Source organism: Myotis myotis, unplaced genomic scaffold (assembly GCF_014108235.1).
Source record: "Myotis myotis isolate mMyoMyo1 unplaced genomic scaffold, mMyoMyo1.p scaffold_m19_p_6, whole genome shotgun sequence".
NCBI classification, from domain to species: Eukaryota; Metazoa; Chordata; class Mammalia; order Chiroptera; family Vespertilionidae; genus Myotis; species Myotis myotis.
The window spans coordinates 38,510,035-38,528,141 of record NW_023416368.1 but is presented as its reverse complement, the minus strand read 5'-3'; the positions used below and the strand labels follow the sequence as shown (position 1 = coordinate 38,528,141).

The following is an 18,107-nucleotide window of genomic DNA, read 5'->3' as shown; positions in this document are numbered from 1 at the left end:
CTGCCTCTGGGCCTGGTGGGGCTGAGAGGATGAGGGTTCAGAGCCTGAGGGGTTCTGGGAATGAAGAGTCCCCTCAGCCCAGGGCTGCTGCAGAGGACATGCTGGAGGAGGGGTCGCAGCGAGGATGGTGGCAGAGAATACACCGGGCCAGCCAAAATGCGCCTCCGAAGGAAGACTTGGGTTTTGTTATGGAGAAAGGGCTGGCAGGCCAGAAGGGGCAAAGAGGTGGCCTTGGGAAGGCCTTTGTGTTGATTATTTTTAAATTGCATCCTTTTAAAAAATAAAGCTAGGCCCTGGCCAGTGTTGCTCTGTTGGCCAGTGCACCAAAGGGTGGCGGGTTCGATTCCCAGTCAAAGGCATGTATCTGGGTTGCAGGTTTGATCCCTGGCCCCCAGCCAGGTGCGTGCGGGAGGCAACCAATCCATGTCTCTCTCTCTCTCTCTCTCTCTCTCTCTCTCTCTCTCTCTCTCTCTCTCTCCCCCCCCCCCTCTCTCCCTCTGCCTCCCTTCTACTCTAAAAATTGATGGGGCCCTAACTGGTTTTGCTCAGTGGATAGCGCGTCGGTCTGCGGACTGAAAGGTCCCAGGTTCGATTCCGGTCAAGGGCATGTACCTTGGTTGTGGGCACATCCCCAGTAGGTGTGCAGGAGGTAGCTGATCAATGTTTCTCTCCCATTGATGTTTCTAACTGTCTATCCCTCTCCCTTCCTCTCTGTAAAAAATCAATAAAATATATTTTTTTAAAAATTGATGGGAAAAATATCCTTGGGTGAGGGTTAACAACAACAAAATTTAAAGCTAAGGTGAAAATCTCCTTTGACCTCTACCCCCTGTCAGTTTGACATGTATTCTTCTAGAACATTCTCTCTCCTTTCTGTACCCTTACAAGTGCCTGTGTGGTTGTGGTTTATATAAAGGTCTCATGCCATATGCATTGCTCTTTTTTTTTTTTAAATGAATAATAACACATCTTGGAGAACTTTCCACATCAGGACACACTGTACTCGGTTCCTTGCCTGCTGTGGCATTGCAGAGCATGGGTACACCAGCAAGTATTGTTACCCTCCCCACCCATCGCACGCCCCCACCATCCACATTGGCTGTTTGCCAGTTTTCAGGTCATAAGCAACCCTGCAGGGATGGGCTTCCTCATGCCCATGGGCTTCCTCATGCCCATGTACTGCTGCGGTCACACAGGTGTGGTTTAAATGGTCAGCAGAAATTCCCAAACTGCCCCCCAGAGCAGGCATATCAATGTCCCCTCCATGAAAGGGCCCTGGCCCCTCAGCAGGAATTTCTACAGCATCCAGGCCCTTCCTGGGGTGTGTCCCTGAGTCAGAGCCTGAGGGCTGGCTGGTCAAGCTCCTTGCAGAATCCTGGGCTGGTCACTTCCCTTCCTGCAGCCATGGTTTCGTACCCTCGGAGCTGTTTTCTTATGAGGACAAAAATGAGATAAAGGATGGAATGTGCCTACCCTGTGGGCCTTGGTAGATGTGAATTTCTCCCCCCGCAGGGGCCAACCTTTAGGGAGGCTCATCCGCCTGACTCACGACCCCCTCTCTCATAAGGCAATCTCCTTGCTTCCTCAGTGTGACAGGCACATCACTGGCAGTTGGGAGGTCTGCCGGAGGGTAGGCTTGGCCTGAGGATCTGCCAATTTTGAAAAGATACCCTTTCGGTTACCTGGTGCCCCCACCTCTCTATCCTGGGGCATGGAAGGGTGTCTCCTGCCACAGGGTGAAGCCATGGGGCCCAGGAAGTGTGAGGGGTTCTGCAGCTGATCAGGGAAGGGACATGGGTTGTCTCCCTACCCACATCTTCAGTCACAGGCTGTGACCCTGGTGCTAAGCAGTCCCCTGCCCAGGATCCCCACTGCCCTGTTGTCCCTGCATCCTTTGCTGGGACTATCTGAGGCTGTGGCATCATCTGTCAGTCCACTAGGCCAAGGGGATACAGACGTGACAAAGAGGGATGAGGTCTCTGCCCTTAAGGCACCTACATCATATTGTCGGCAAATGAGTATAAATAAGTAAATAAGGTTGTTACAGAGTAGGCTGAGTGCTGTGAAGGAAGAAAACTGGGTAACATGGTAGAGAACAATGTTGGGGAGCACTTGGTATATGATGTCTTTGTCCATTTGGGCTGCTAGAACAAATGTACCAGAGACTGGCTTATAAACAACGAAAATGTATTTCTCACAGTTGCAGAGGCTGGAAGTCTGAGATCAGGGTGGCAGCATGGCTGGGGTCTGGAGACAGCTCTCTTCAGGTTGCAGATGGCATCTTCTCTTTGTGCCCCTCACGTGGTGGGAGGGGTGAGGCAGCTCTCTGAGGTCTCTTATAAAGGCACCGACCCACCCTCATACTAATCACCTTTCAAAGGCACACACACGCACACACGCACACACACATGCACACACACACATGCGCGCGCGGTTAGGCCACGGCGCGAGGTGACGAGGGACGGCTCCTCTGAGGTGTTTTAAGACAAGATCTTCAGTGAAGCAGGACTCTGGTTGCAGACCTTAGAAACCCCAGTGAAATAACAAGTAGACCCACATCCAAAGAATGAGTGTGTGGGCTTATCTCAGGAGGAAGTCTACAAGTGGCTAACTTCGAGCATGCAGGAATGTAGGCATTTAGATAATTTTGTCAGGAATCGCCTTCCATTTCTCAGTCCTGATCTCCTGTGTTGCCTTCATTTGCAAGTTCTCTCCCTGCAGGTACTTTCTGCAAGTCCCCAGGAAATGGTAGAAAATGACCAGGATTGGTGTTCTAACTGGGTGAGAGATCATCCCTGAACTAAACTGATTGGCCAGGCCTGGGTCGTGAGCTCATGCCAGCAGCTAGGGGGTCAACACAGCCAAACAACATGGACTGAGGGGGCAGAGTGCTGAAGCCCCCTAAATAGGAAGGTTTGGCTTTGACTTCTGGAGAAACGCATAGTGGGCCAGCAACGCAACCCCCTCCCCATCTCTCCAGTGACGTGGTGGGGTGGTGGTGCTGCTGGAGCTCCCGGCAGAGGTGACAGAAAGCGCAAAGAGCTGGAGTGGGGATGAGAGCTCAACCTGCTGAGGTGGTCAAGAGGGCCCCTCACTCCCCAGATACCTTCTTGCAGCTCCTGGGTCCCCTTGCTTCCTCTGTCACGGCACCAGGACTGAACCTGGCTTCTCTGCCTACAGGCTGGGGCCCTTCTTCTGGGAGGTCTTCCTGTCCCCCTTCCCTGCGTGGGGTTTCCCTGGCTGCCTGGGACAGGGAAGACCACCAGCTAAAGCAGACAAGGGGCAGGACCTGCCCCTGCAACAATGCCCAGTGTCCCTTACAAGGCCTTTAATGCATCCAAAGAAAGCACAGCCATGTCTTCAGGGACCCTCAGTCCCACAAAGAAGCAGAAAGTGACTAGACACTGTGCTCAGATCAGAAACCAAGGAATAGTACGATCATACCTGGCAGAGCCACAACTGCCCAGAGGGTCTTCCCTTTCCTCTCCCTCCCTCTTGTGTGTTCGTTCTCTCTCTCTCTCTCTCCTTCCCACACTCTGTACAGTCAAGAAGAGAAGTTCTGATAACAGGAAGTCAGGGGGAACTCCAGGCACTGTGACCTTGATGACAGATGCAGTGTGGTTTGGGGGGTAGAGTACCGGTACAGGGTATACAAGGAACACACCTCAAGGCAGAATAATAATAATTATTATAATAACAATATTATACATCCAGGACAAACCTAGCTGCCCCAACCCAAATGCAAAATCTGTATACCCAGTAGAGTCCGGTGGCTAGAGGGAGGGGGTCCCCACCTGCCCCCCCAGGCCTTACTCATACTGGCTCCCTGAGGAGGGGCCTGCCCCTCCTCCTTCTCCCTGATGAAGCTTGGCACAGGATGGGGAGGCTGGCACTGCCAACACCGCCCCTCTGTGATGGGCATGCCTGCACAGGGTAGAGAAAGAAAGGAGGGGAGCCCCACCTCCCCCCAATGGCCTGGCTGCAAGGGATGGAGGGGCAAGCCTGTGAGGGACCAAGGGGTGGTAGCTGTGGGGTGTGGCTACTCAGAGCCCCTCTCCGAACCCTCCTGGCTCTTCCTTCGGGCCTGCCTGTGGCAGGAAGGGGCCAGGGACACGCACAGCACAGACAGGGCATGCAGAGCGGGACCATGGCATGCTTGGCCTGCCAGGTGCCATGCGGCCAGCCTGGACTGTTGGACAGCTGTCAGAGGGCAGAGTGGGCGGTGGAGTCCAAGGGGCCCCTCTTGGGCTGGGCTGATGATTCAGTCTGTGGTGGGGCCTCCTGGGAGTTGGGCCCTGGGGCAGGCAGCTGCAGAAATTCTGGAAGCACCAGGTCCTCTTTGCGCAGAAGGCCCCTTTGGTCGTGGGCCCCGCTGCTTTGTACCCGGTTCAGCAGCTCCACCAGGCCTGGGGGTGGCCACAGAGTCAGGGGCCCACCCACACAGGCCTGCACACACTGTTCCCCCACAGTCCTGCTGCCACACTGTGGCCACAGCCTCCGACCCCTGCACCAATGCCCCCTCTGGCCCCCATCCCTGCCCTGCTGGTCCTCCAACCTCCTGTTCCAGCTCAAATGACATTTGGCCCCCTGATGCCATCTCAATGCTCCCAACTCCACTGGTCCCTAGCTCCCACCATCCCCAAGGTACCTTCAATGTCACAGGTCTGTCGATTCCCAGTGACACTACTGGGAGCCTCGGCCAGGGAGTTGAGCGGCAGTGTAGGGAGATGGATGCCCTTGTCCTGGGTTCCAGGTGTGGTGCGCTGCGAGAACGTGGGGTCAGAGCCACAACCAGGAGGGGAGGTGTGGTGGGCAAAAGAGGGCTCTCCGCCTCTCGCTCGCCTCTCGCTCACCTGGCTTCGGCGGGGAGATGTGTTGCCAGTTTCGGAAATCTTCACGCCTGTGGCAGAGAGCGCCGCCTTTTGTGTTCATCTCCCGTCTGGAGCCCCCCTTGCTCCTGGGTCGGCCAGCCCCGGGGACCACGCCTGGGGCCAACATTCCCTACCTGGGAGAGTGTCCAACACCAGTCTCTGGGCCGCCACCGAGCTCACTAGCTTCCCCAGGTCCAGCGGCTGCTTCTCGCCTGGCTGCGGGGTCAGGTCAGCAGCCCGCCGGCCAGGCCGCCCGCTTCCCGCCGCCCGCCCCCGCCCCCGCCCCCGCCCCCGCCCCGCAGTCCCGCTGCTCACCCGGCGCAGCTCGATCTGGTGTGCGCTCAGGCAGTGCTTCGCCAGGATGGGCTGCAGCGCCTCCTGCAGCCGCTTGGTGGGTTTGGCCGAGATGAGCACCACGCGCTGCAGCGCCGCCAGCTCCAGCCTGCACGGGACCCTCGGGCTGCGGAAGGGCGGAGCGCCGGCCCCGCCTCTCCTCCCCACCCACACCCGCCAGCCCCGGGAGGAGGCGGGGCCTGAACCCGGGAGCCGAGCCAGCTTGGGGGTGGGGACCTAGTCCCGGGAGAGGTGTTAGCACCAGGGGAAGGGCCTGCAGGGAAGAACAGTGGCTTGAACACCGACCCCAACCCAGGCCTCGCGGGAGGGGCACTCACTGGAAGGTGATCCTGTTTTCCAGCCTCACTTCCTGGTCCGCCAGCACGGCGCAGTCCTGATCCAGGACCAGGGCCTTCTGCAGACGCCAGGCAGGGTCTGAGTCCTCCCCCACCCCTCGCTATCCCCGCTGTCCCCGGGAACCACCTACACTTCTATAGGAGCTGCCCTGAAGTTTAGAGGGAAGGGCGGATGGGCAGGTGAGAGGTACAGATGAGGATGCGCGCTAGGAACCTGGCTGGAGGCCGAGTCTGGTATGGCCAAGGCCAGGGAGAAGGGTGGCAAGATTGCTGGACAGATTGCAAAAGGAAGGGAGTTATGGGAAACCTGGGAGGCAGGGAGGGCGACGAAATGGTAATGGGGTTGTTTGGGCAAGGGGCAGGCTTAGGTCCTAGATCATATGGCGCCTCTTCCTGGTCCAGGACAGGGTCTGCTTCCTGGACAACTGCCCCTTGTCCCTCAGGCATGTGAATCCCACCCAGACCAGCTGGATGCATTTCCTCCTTCAACACCTGCCTTTGGGCAGCTATCCAGGCCTTGTCCCTTTTTGGACATTTGTCCACCTCTCTCCAGCCCCACCTATTAAGGACACTTCTTGTGTCCTCGCTGCAAAAAGGGCTCTTCCCCCCATGTCTGCTGTGAGGACTGGAGGATGTGAAGTGCCTGGCACACAGTAGGTACATAAACAGTAACTGTAGGGATTACTGCTCCCAGAGGCTCTGCTACCTGTACAGCCCAGGGCAGGGAGGCAGCCTCTCCCTCCCCGTGGGCCTGTGCTGAGCCGCAGGGACAGGTGGAGTGTGGGTGGTGAAGTTATATTTAGCAGACGTGATCCGTCTGGGTGTGGAGGCTGCTCTGGAGGCTTGAGAGAAGGGGCAGAGCTCTTCCCTCTCCTGCCCTCACTCTCCCACGCTCTGGGCCTCTGAACATGCCCTGAACTTCTTACCACCTCCAGGCCTTCACTCCCCCCACAACTCCTCCTCCTCCTCCTCCTCCTCAACTGCTGCCTCTTCCAGGAAACCTTCCTGCAACCAACCAGGAATGCCTACCTCACCCCAGAAACCCTCGGGGGCGGGGGCGGGGGGGCGGGGATGTGAGAGGGGGCGTTCCACTCCTCCTCCCTGATCACATCCTGTCTGGCTCACCTCCAGCCAGTGGACCTGGAGGACAGAGTTTAGGCCCAGGTCTCTCTGCCCACCCACCTGGCAGGGCCTTAAGCCTTGTCTACTGGATGAGTGAAACCCGACAGGCCTTCTGGGATGCAGCAGTCTTACTTTAGATACCCCCCTTACTGGAAGCCTTACTTTAAAGTGAGTTTTCCCCTAGGCCCCTCTTTAAAGCTATGCTAATTTGCACCTAAAGGAAAGCTTTCATAGGTTAGGTGCATTTGGGTGCTCCTAGTAGCAGAGGAGGTGAGGGCTCCCCCAAATGGTCATTTCAGGGATGGGCAGTCTGAGCTGGGAGTGCTGCAGAAAAACCTTCAGAAACCATCAGAGTGAGGATGATGGGTGAAGCTGGAAAGCAGGATGGGCTGGGGGGGGGGGGGGTGAGGGGGGTTAAGATTTTTGAAGGCTGAGAGTGGATATCTGAGTTTAAGTGAGGAGTTGGTGCTGAGTTGATTTGGAGTTGGGCATGAGACAGGGGTAGGATGGATAGGGGCTGGAGTTACGAAGCAGGTGAGGATATGGGATGGAATTGGAATTAGTGGTCCAGGGGATTAGGAATGGAAGTGGGGTTGAGGTGATAGCTGAGCAGAGACAGGAATGGGGTTGGGATCAGGATCAGGAAGGGAGTTGGGGACCAGGCCAAGTTCGCACCTGCTCGTTGCCCACCAGGTAGACCTTGATGTCAGGTAGAGAGAGGCCTCGCTTCTCACAGATGCCGGCCAGCATGGCCCGGATGGTGAGGCCAGGTCGGGCCAGGACCAAGGAGGCTGTGCCATCAGGCAGGTACACACAGCAATACTTCCCCTGCCGGCTTTCACTCTCACCTTCTGAGCTCCCAAGGCTCTTCCGATGGCTCTAATTCAGGGCAGGAGTGGTGAGGAGGTCGTGTGTACACATCCAGACAGGTCCACAGACAGGTAAGCTCACTGGGACACATACATGCATGCATGCACCCCCCCCCCCCCCAAGAGCACATCTGTCCTCTTACAGGAGCACATGTACTGTATGCTCAACTAGGCATATGGACACCCAGAGGCAGGTCCACCCACTGCGCCCCCCCCCCCCGCAACACACACACACACACACACACACACACACACACACATACTGTGTACATCGGGCACACACATTGGCTGAAGAGGAGGTGTACCCACGGAGCCCAATATGGTGAGGACAGGTAGAAAGTAAGGAGATGGAGGGGCTGGCTATGGGAGCAAGCTGGGGAGATGGATGTGGGGTGGTGGCTAGGAATGATGGTGGCCACACAAAGCGGCCCTAGCCCACACTTTGTCCCCCCCCCCCCCCCCAGCAGGTGCTTACCTCAGATTTGCTGTTGAGGAAGGCGAGGAAGCCCAGGTCCAGGCTGGCGGAGGAGCTGAGGGAGCCGGGGCACTCCTGTCGCAAGGCCGAATTTGCTGCTGTGCCCGACAGTTCTAGGGGAGAGGCAGCAATAAGCAGGGCAGCCTCCTCCCCGCGCCCATCCCTCTGTGAGGCCTGTCCCCGCCAGGGGACCCCGTTGGAGCGCCCTTGCCTGGGTCTAAAGGGGTTTGGGTTCCTGCAGGCATCGCTACTGAGGGAGCTTCCCAGGCTTTGGGGGTCTAACCTGGGAACCAAACCGCCTGGGGAACGTGGTGGTCCCCGGGACCTGCATTTATCTCGGTTTTCACAAACGTACAGGCTGAGGACAGGTAGGAGGCGGGGGCATTCTCGAGGCTTGCCCAAAGCCCCGCCCCCACTCTTCCCGAGGCCAGCTCCCGCTCTCACCCCTGCGGAAGGACTTGCGGAGCGGGCGGCCCCCAGGGCCCTCGGCCGGCGGCAGCTGCCCTAGCTCCTCCACACCCAGCGGCAGCGACTTCCCGGGCTTCAGCTTCGGCTTCTGCAGGTGCAGGGGAGGCACTGGCACCGCTGCAGACCGCGAGCAACCCCGCAGATCCGCACCGGCCCCCTGTCCCCCGTAGCCCATCGTCCGCACCTTCCTGGTGGCGTCGGGGCTGCCGAGGCGCAAGGAGTCAGGTTCCCGTAGGGGGCGCCCCTGGGCCTCCGCCAGGAGGCACTCGCGGTACAGCGGGGACTTGACGAAGCGCGCATAGCTGTCGAACTTCATCAGATTGAAGATCTACGGGGACGGGCGCCTCGACGGTGAGCTCGCGTCCCGCCGGGCTCCCGGGGTCGGCCTGGTCTCTAACTAGGGAGGGAGCCCGAGCCCTGCCCACCCCGCTCCAAGGCCCAGGCCCCGCCCCTGCTCCTGGCCCCGCTCACATCTCAACCAAGCACCGCCCCTACCTTTGCTGCGTCCCGCCCCTGACCCCCCCCCTTCACCACAGCCTCTGGTACCTACCCCTGAACAGCGCCCCGCCCCCCTATTTATTTGTCCCCAAGCCCACAACCACATTTCCCCTCCCCACCGCTCATCCCCTACCCTGCGCCGCTCAGGCTCCGCCCCTGGACCTGGCCCCGCCTCCTTCACGTGGTCCCCTCCGAGGCCACGCCCTCTCACCTGCAGCTGCTGTGCCCGGAACATGTCCGGTCGCGGCTCAGCCAGCATCTCCTCACCCACCCAGGCCTGCCGGTCGATGTTCACGGGGCTCAGCGCCTGGCTGGACAGGAACTCCTGGTAGATGTTGCGGGCCTCCTGAGCCAGCTGGGGCAGGCGGGACAGGAAACGGTCAGGGGCACCGCCCAGGCCCTGGTCCCACCTCTCCCTCCGCCTCAGCTCCCCGCTCCCTGCACCTGCTGGGTGTCGCTGGCAGGGATCTGCTGGAAGCGCTCGCAGGCCTTCCAGAAAGTCAGGTTCTCAGCACTGAACTCCTTCTTCAGGAACTCCTGGGGCGGATGAAGGTCAGAGACCCAGTCAGGGGATGTGGTCAAAGAGATTGGGATAGACTCTATCCGATAGAGCCTCAGGGCTAAGAAGCCAAGCCAGACCGATAGTGCCAGACAAACAGATGATAGTGCCAGACAAACAGGCGGGCCAGATTCAGAGCAGAGAGAAAATGAGAGGCCGAGACAAGGGCAGAGAGAAACAAGTGCCCGCTGGGAAAGGAGGAAAAGGGTGCCAAAGCAAAGCTGTGGAGGAGGCAGCTGACAGAGGAGTCCCACTGGCCAGCCTGAAGCTCTGCCCCTGCCCCCAGCCCCACTGCCATCCACCTTCCCGATCCCACTCCGGGGATTACCGTGAAGTAAGCCAGGCCCAGTGGGTCCTGCAACAGCCGCTCGAAGGACAGGCCCCAGCTGGCCACCGGCTGCTCCTCAGTGGGGAAGGGGCTGCTGGGGCCACTGGGGAGGCTGTGGATGCTGAGGGAGCTGCCTCGGCCCTCGCTCTGGTCCTGGGGTCCCACCGTGCTGCTCAGCTCTGCAGGGGGATAGACAAGTGGATGTGAGCTTTGCAGCCTTCCCCTTGGCCCAACCCCATGTGCAGATCCTTTCCCCGGAAAAGATAGCAAGTGGCAGGGGTATCCCACCCCATTTTCACATACCCCCACCCCCCCCCCGCCAGGTTTCCTCCGCCGGCTGGTCACTTACCTCCATCGGAGACAGCCAAAACCTACAAGAGATCCGAGGTAGAAAATCAGAGTGCAGCCCAGGACAGATTCTCAAAGAACAGTCCTCGGACCAGTCCACAGACTGGAGCCGTGTTCTCTTCTGCCTGGAGGACCGTGCTGGGCACTCCCAGCCAGGCCACTGCTTGTTCGAGGTGTTGCTTAGGCTGTCCCCAGGCCCCTTCCATCACGTGCCCCTTCCCTGTGTGCTGGTGTCCTCCAGGCGCCCCTGGCTCCCTCCTCCGGCGCCTGCTGGGTAAGCCCAGGTATACAGCATGGTGGGTAGACTTTGTGTCCTGTCTCTGCCACTTACTAGCTGTATGACTTTGGGCAAGTTACTTGTTTGTCTCCATCTGCTAATAGGGGATGATGATAATAATAGTAACTCACTTCCTGGGGCTGTTGTGAGGACCCAATCAGTTTAAAGTATTTGCAGCATCGGGAACAGTGGCCGGCATGCGGTAAGCGCTATGTCCATGTTGTCTTTGAAGAAGGAGAAATGCCTCTAAAACTGATGATTTCCTTATAGCAACTGTTTCCTTTTGGGGCCTAGAGTCTCCCTTGTGTCCCACTCCCTTGGGCAGAGCACAGGAAACTATTTTATAGTACAGAGCAGTGGTCCTCAAGCTTCAGTGTGCTTGAGAGAGCCTGGGAGGGCTCTACTCCAGGGATTCCAGTTCAGTAGGTCCAGGATGGGGCCATTGCTAACAAGCTCCTGGGTGATGCTGACACTGCTGGTCCATGGACCACACTGCGAGTGGCATTGCTGTAGAGACCAAGTCCATCCCCCTCCTTCCCTCCACACAACTCCAGCGTCTCTGGGAATCCCAATCATTAGTGGAACAGGAAAACCCTCCTTTCCAAATGACTCTTGCTTGGTCTTCCTACCTTCCTAGCAGCTCCTCCAGCCTCCTCATCATCTCCTACCCACGGAAGGTGGCTGCTACCCCTCCCTTACTCTGTCCTGGGCCCTTTCTCCACCCACATATCCCCAGCTCCAAACACACACAGCCAGCTTCCTGCTAACATCTCCGCCCAATGTCCCTCACGCGCTTCAAATTCATCGGGTCCCCAGTGGAAGCCACCTCTGCCACCACCACAGCAGGGCACCCAACCCGTTTCCCTGCACCCTGCCTTCTCATTACCTGAGCTCCCAGCATCAGGGCTTGACTCATCCCCGATTTCTCCCACCCTCTCCCCTCCTACATGTTCACAAGGCCCTGGAACAGGAGCCTCCACCACCTGTGCCTTCTTTCCATCCCCACTGGAAACAAGTCTGCAAAGACCCCTCCCCCAGGAAGCCGCTCCCGGCCCTCCCACTCTGGCTGCGGTCCCCTCTCTCCCCCACTTGCACCTGGGGCACGCAGGTCACAGACAGAGGTGCGCCGGAGCTGGCCTGCAGATATGTAGGACATTACTAATATCTTGGTCCTCAAAATGTTTTTTTTTTTCTTTTAAGTTTGAAGTGGTTTCCCACATTTAGAAATGAGGAGTTTGGCCCTGGCCAATGTGGCTCAGTTGGTTGGGCATCCTCCTGTGCACCGAAAGGTTGCCGGTTCAATTCCTGGTCGGGACACATGCCTGGGTTTTGGGCTCCATCCCCAGTAGGGAGCAAGCAGGAGGCAGTCAATTAATGTCTCTCTCTCTCTCCCTCTCTAAAATCAATAAAAACATTTAAAAAAAATCAGGAGTTTTACAGAAAACCCCAGCTGTCTGTCTCCCCTTTAAGACTATAATGCCCCAGCTACCTGAGTCCTTCCAGCATAGCACCCTTGGCTGGCACTGAGCAGCAGCCAGTGTCAAAAGGGGCTCATACCCTAGCCCGTTTGGCTCAGTGGATAGAGTGTCAGCCTGCGGACTGAAGGGTCCTGGGTTTGATTCCAGTCAAGGGCACATGCCCGGGTTGCATGCTTGGTCCCCAAAAGGGTGCATGCAGGAGGCATCCTATCAATGATCCTCATCATTGATGTCTCTATCTCCCTCTCCCTTCCTCTCTGAAATCAATTTTTTTAAAAGAAGGAGCGCAGGCTCTGCTCGGGTCCCTGGGGCCACTTTGATGTATTGATGTTACTCATGGAAGCAGGTGCTGCCCCAGGCTGTGTGAGTTCAAATCTGTGCTGTGTGACTTGGACAGGGTGCCTCCCCTCTCTGTGCCTCAGTTTCTTCTATACAAATGGAGCAAGTAAAGGTCCTGACTTGAAAGGGTTGCTGTGATTAAATACGTTAAATATATATAAAGAGCTCAGGACACTACCTGGCATATGTAAATAATATTGACAACAGTAAGATTGTTGTTGTTGTATTGGTGTCTGACCCTGCTCCCACTTTCAAGTTTGTGGGTCCTGCCACAGAGGAGAGAGCACAGATTCAAATCCCAGCCTTTTCTAGTTTCATAACCGTGGTCTCCTCCCGGAGCCTCCTTTGCCACCAGGAGCACTAGGATCAGATACTGCGGAGGAGGAGGGAAAGTTTTCACCAGGGCATGGCTGGGCCTGGAATTGGCTCCCAGCGCACCCCGCCCAGCCCTCACCCTCCTGCCTTTGCTCGGTCCCACCTAATGGTTTCATCTGAGTCATCTCCCACCACGGCAGGAGAAAGTCCCAACTGCTGGGATGTGTGAGGACGACCTGCCCCTTCCAGCCTGCTCTTTCCCTTCCTGGCACCTGCCTGCCCAGGCTGCTCTGCAGCTGTTCCCAGCCGCATCGCCACGGTCAGAGCCCTCCCCGCAGGTCTCTGGGAACCATCCTGACTCCCCACCCCTCTAGGGGTGCCACTTGGTCCTGCCCCCTCCTGTACCCACTGGCCTTCTCTGGCCTGTCCTCCAACCTGGGCAGAGCCCCCATGACTGCAGGGGCCAGGCCAGGGCCTCAGAGAGGGCAAAGGTTCCCACACCAGAGCCAGTCCTCACGCCTGGTCTGTTTGCACTGGGTCGAATTGATTTTCTGTGTCTTTAGGTGGAGCCAGCTCCCAGATCCTCCGCAGGCCCCCCTCCCTGCCCCGGGAGGCCGGGCAGGTGCTGAGTTATAGCTGAAGCCCTGCGTGGGCCTGGCGAATGATCCCCCTCGGCCTCCCTCTTTCCCCTCCCTCACCTCCACCCTGCACTTTATCAGACCTTTCCCCTCACCCCTACAGACTCCTGCTTCCCGCTTTGCTCTTTCCTCTGCCTGGTATCTTCTCCTGCTCCCCTACCCAACAGCTCTCCAATCTCTGCCCACTGACATCAGTCTCCCCCAAATACCAGCTGCCCGATGCCCTCTGCCCACCCAGCTTCTACCCACCCATTTCTGGGCATCTTCCCTTATCAGTCTGGTAGCATCCAGGGGGCAGGCCTGGGTTGTAGGAGGGAACCAATCTGAACTCCATTCCACGAAGACCCTTCCTTGCCCCAGTGCTCCCAAGTAGCCCTCCTCTGCGCCCCAGGTGGCCCCAGCACTCCCTCCCCCACCAGGGATGCTCCACATGAACACCCCATCTCTGAGGCCTGCAGTTCACCTTCCTGAACCCCTCCTGCCCCACTGGTTGTAGATCTTTGTGGTTGAGGTCAAGGCAGGATAGGGACGGAGATCAGAGGTGGGAGAGGGTGGAGATGGAGTCCAGTTCCAGTTCCACTATTCTGGGGCAAGTAACTTCCCTTCTCTGGGCCTCAGTTTCCCCCTGGGTAGCATGTGGCTCAGCATTCCCAACATGCTGGGGCTGCTGGGAAGGGCAGACGAGGCCCGTATGTGAAAGCAGCCGGCCGGTGGTGGTCCGGGCTCCACTGACATGCTGATGCCCCGGCTCCTACCTGCCCAGGTTCCCAGGCCCGGGGAACTCGCACTGAGCAGGGCTGGCCTGGCCCCACCCGGCCTGCCTGAGGAGAAGTGGTGAGTGAATGGGGAGAAAAGGGGAAGAGAGGATGAGGAAGGGTGTGGTGGCCAGTGGCATCCCCAACCCATGGTCGGGCCTCAGCCTGCCGTACTTTTTCTTAGGAGATGGGCCCTGGGGGAGCCGCTGGACTCTGAGCGCACTGAGGTGAGGGTGGCCGGTTTCCTGAGCTCCCGTGTGTGACTGGCACTCTCTGACAGTCCGTGTCCTTGCTCTCATGCCATCCTCACATCCTGGTCCTGTGCGGCAGCTACTGTTACTCCCATGCCACAGGTGAGGAAACCTAGGCCCCAGAAGTCACGCGGCTGCGAGGTGGCTAGGCTGCAATCGGAACCCAGTTCGCCTGACTCTGGAGCCTGAGGTCTCCCCTCCACTAAGTTGCCTCCCAGGATGGAAAGGAGACATCCCAGGGGAGCTGGGAGGCCCAGGGCCTCAGCCCTTGGGCCACAGGTGGGCAAGGTCAATTGGGGGTATAGGGCCCAGAGGCTCCTCATGAGCCCGGACCCCTGGAGAGGTCAGACCCTCAAAGGGAGGGTCAATTTACTGTGTGTCCTCTGTGCTGGGCACTCTGTACCATCATCTCATTCTAACTTGGGGAAACAGAGGCCCAGAGACACCCACAGAGACCCTAGGAGCCTGGCCCCTTCAGTCTGATCCAGCCCTATGGTCCCGACCCCAGACTTGGCCCCTCCCTAAGGCCACCTGTCACTCAGGGACTGGGCCTGAGATGGATGGTCCAGAACAGTGGTTCTCAACCTTCCTAATGCCGCGAACCTTTAATACAGTTCCTCATGTTGTGGTGACCCCCAATTTTATTGTTACAAATTGAACATAATTAAAGCATAGCGCCGAAACCGGTTTGGCTCAATGGATAGAGCATCGGCCTGCGGACTGAAAGGTCCCGGTTTCGATTCCGGTCAAGGGCATGTACCTGGGTTGCGGGCACATCCCCAGTAGGAGGTGTGCAGGAGGCGGCTGATCGATGTTTCTCTCTGATGTTTCTAACTATCTCTCTCCCTTTCTCTCTGTAAAAAAATCAATAAAATATATATATTTTTAAAAAGCATAGCGATTAATCACAAAAACAATATGTAATTATAGATGTGTTTCCTGATGGTCTTAGGCGACCCCTGTGAAAGGGTCGTTTGACCCCCAAAGGGGTCGCGACCCACAGGTTGAGAACCGCTGGTCCAGAGGGAGAGTGGGCTGTGCCTTGCCGGTCTCCTTGTCGGGTGGGGACGATTAACCAGGCCTCTGGGGATTGACAGACACAATAACCATCCCTCCCAGCGTTTCCCACGTCTGGGCCTTTCTCCAGGCCATGCCCTCCTCCAGCTGGCACATCCTTTCAGGATACCTGCCCTGCCACAGTGCACACGGGAGGGAGGAGGTCAGTTCTCCCTCCCCAGGCCCCTCTAGCCTTCTCTATCCCTGACCAGCGCTCTGCCCAAACCTGAATTTGATTCAGGCATTTGTGCTCATGTCTTTTGTGTCTTGCCAGACTGGGAGCTGCTTGAGGGCAGGGGACAGGATGCTGGGCCTGGGATGAGGGCCTGGGCAGGGGTGGCCCGGAGCAGGCCCTACGGAGGGGTTGAATGAGGGAGTGAACAGGTGACATGGCGGTTGGAGCCGCGTGAAGACATCTCTGGGAAGAGTGCTGAGAGTCATCTCTAAGTGACAGGTTTCACTGCAGTTGCCTGACACGCTGAGTAGCAGAAAGACAAGGCTGAGGAATAAAATTGCCTCTGCAGGGAATGATGGCGGGTGGGGTGGCAGCTGGGGAGGGAGGGGGAGGACAGAGCCAAGCAGTTTGGGGAGGCAAAGGAGCCCTGGTATGGAGTCAGACTAGCAGGGTTCAAATGTAGCCCCTTCTATCCGCCAGCTGCCCTCAGCAAGTCATTTATTTCTCTGAGCCTCTAGGTGGAGGTAATTCATGGAAGGAGCCAGATACCTAGCTCACAGGTGCCTCTCTCTGCTCACCCCTGCTGCAGATGCCAGTGCATGTCTGTCTCTCCCTGTTTCAGCTGAACATGGCCTCAGAAAGCTCTCAATGACCAGCAAGTGGCCAATTTGTAGCCCTCGGGACTCCCAAGGTGGCACAGAACATTCAGCACAGGCCCAGGAAGGGCAAAGGTAGACCCGTGTGCCGGTTGCTGAGAGGAAAGCCTGTAGGCTTGTGGAGGCCGGGCGCATGGCTTGGGTGCCCTCCTTGCTCTCCATGACTTTGGGCAGAGCAGACATCACTGATGAGGGAAGGGTAGAGGTAAAGTCTGTCTCCGGGCTCCTCCGCTGCCCTCTGGGGTGGGCATGGGAGTGCCCTGGGCCTGGACACCCAAGGGTCATGCCTCCAGGGTAGGAGTGTGAGGCCCAAGGGTTCTTGAACTTGCAGTAAACTTGATGGTAGAAACAGTGAGGTGGGCGACTGGGCTAACTTGGAGAGACCTGCCTCTCTCCTACACAGTCGCCCGGGGCTGGGCAAGAAGCAGATGCTGGGAGAAGGAGAGACGGAAACAGATCTTGAGAATTAGGAGGCAGCAGTGGGTTTGGGGGTGGCTGAGTTTCCTGATGAGGCGGGGGATCCTTGAAGAGGGGCTGAGAATGAAGGGGTGGGATTGGGCTGACATTTATGGAGCCCTCATAATGGGTCAGGGGGCTCATAGTCACCATTTCACTTCATCATCTCAACAAGCCTCTGATATCTGTTCTATTCTCATTTTACAGATGAAGAAACTGAGGGTCAGAGAGGACCCCTTAGTAAGGGAGAATGGAACCCAGGTTTCCAGACCCAATGGCTTTGTTCCGTAATACTAGGCTGAGGCCTGGTGAGGGGCTAGGACACAGTCTGGCCTTTCTGGGGTTGTTGGGAGGGGCTAGGGGTCTGCCAAGTGAGCTGTTATTCTAGGAGATAAGGGAGGCCCAGCACAACCTGCCCCGTCTGCTGCATGAGTAAAGGAGCTGGACCTGCAAGGGCAGCTCTGACCCAGAGGCCAAGCAGCCAGAGAGGGGGTTTTGGGGATGGGGCAGCAGCAACAGCCAGGGCATCCTACAGCCCAGCTACCTCTACCCTTCCTGGTAGCCCCAGAATAGAACAGACAAGCTGCACCCATCCCAGGCTGCCCAAGGACTGCCCGAGCTGGCAGGAAGCCTGTGGAATAGGTCCAGCTGCAGGGCAGTGACCCAGTGCCAGCTGCCCCTTACTTGACCTTGGGCATCAGAACATGGGGTGAGGAGGGGAGGGCTGAGGCTAAGTGAGGTGTGGGGGCTTGGGCCACCACGGGGTGTTCAGGGCCAAGGGGCATGCCAAGTGTCCCTGCTACCCTAGGATGCAAGCAGCTCCAAAGCAATAGGAGAGGGAGCAGTAAGGGCTGGACCCAGAAGTCTGTGACCAGGTCCCCAGCTGGCCAATCTGGAAGGTGCTGGGGTGAGGGCACCAGGTCCCACCACCTGCTATCTGTACCCAACTTTTTCCACCCACAAGCAGCCTGCAGGCTCTTCTTGCCCAGCCCTGCCTGTGAGCTCCTGGGCTCCACCCTGGGTGTGCCCACCCCTCCCCAAGAGCCTGGCCTGGAGCCTACACTCACCATGCGCCCGTTGGGGACGCCCAGGTGCTTGGGCTTCCCTGGCATGCCTCTGCTGTTCACCGGGCCCCGCCACGGGGGGTACCCACCATGGGGACTGTGGGCAGCGCCGCAGGCCAGAGCTTGCAGGGCGGCAGGCAGGCGGCGGAGAGAGCCCAGCTCCGCTCCTGTGGGCCCTCACATCCTGAAAGACCAGCTCACTACCTCTTTTCTCTGCCACAGGAAGTGTCTCTATAGAAACGGAACCACAGAAAAAAGCAAGGTCTAAGAGAGCGAACAGCTTCTTCCTACACACACGCGCACACACACACACACACACACCACCAACACAACCTAGCAGCGCCCCACACAGGCACCAACACACACAGAGGCCTCTGTGTGCCCAGAGAGGAGCTCAGCTGGCCTGACCCTGCCCAGGGA

The 18,107-nt window shown here is 58.0% G+C and overlaps 1 protein-coding gene across 2 annotated transcripts; it reads right to left on the bottom strand.

Annotated features, from left to right (window-relative positions):
• Positions 1–3,670: 3,670 nt before the first annotated feature.
• Positions 3,671–17,901, bottom strand: RGS14 (regulator of G protein signaling 14). 2 transcript variants are annotated; one of them, XM_036315193.1, is made up of 15 exons: positions 17,691–17,899; positions 10,229–10,250; positions 9,880–10,058; positions 9,437–9,529; positions 9,204–9,347; positions 8,679–8,822; positions 8,471–8,582; positions 8,027–8,139; positions 7,358–7,561; positions 5,543–5,619; positions 5,187–5,313; positions 5,006–5,087; positions 4,854–4,900; positions 4,649–4,763; positions 3,671–4,406 (listed from the first exon to the last, which is right to left on the bottom strand). In XM_036315193.1, exons 1-15 carry the CDS (start codon positions 17,733–17,735, stop codon positions 4,204–4,206), a joined length of 1,707 nt encoding a protein of 568 aa, XP_036171086.1. In that variant the 5' UTR covers positions 17,736–17,899; the 3' UTR covers positions 3,671–4,203. The 2 variants fall into 2 exon arrangements, with proteins under 2 accessions (XP_036171086.1, XP_036171085.1); XM_036315192.1 differs by having other exon boundaries at positions 4,649–4,900; positions 17,691–17,901.
• Positions 17,902–18,107: the final 206 nt, after the last annotated feature.

What these genes read in the sequence shown, in the direction of transcription:
- RGS14 (XM_036315192.1), bottom strand. Translation starts at nt 17,735, where the DNA reads ATGCCAGGGAAGCCCAAGCACCTGGGCGTCCCCAACGGGCGCATG. An exon ending in GAAAACAGGATCACCTTCCA is followed by an intron (nt 5,314 to 5,542) that starts GTGAGTGCCCCT and finishes GGTCCCGTGCAG; the next exon opens with GCTGGAGCTGGCGGCGCTGC. An exon ending in ACCAGATCGAGCTGCGCCGG is followed by an intron (nt 5,088 to 5,186) that starts GTGAGCAGCGGG and finishes CTGACCCCGCAG; the next exon opens with CCAGGCGAGAAGCAGCCGCT.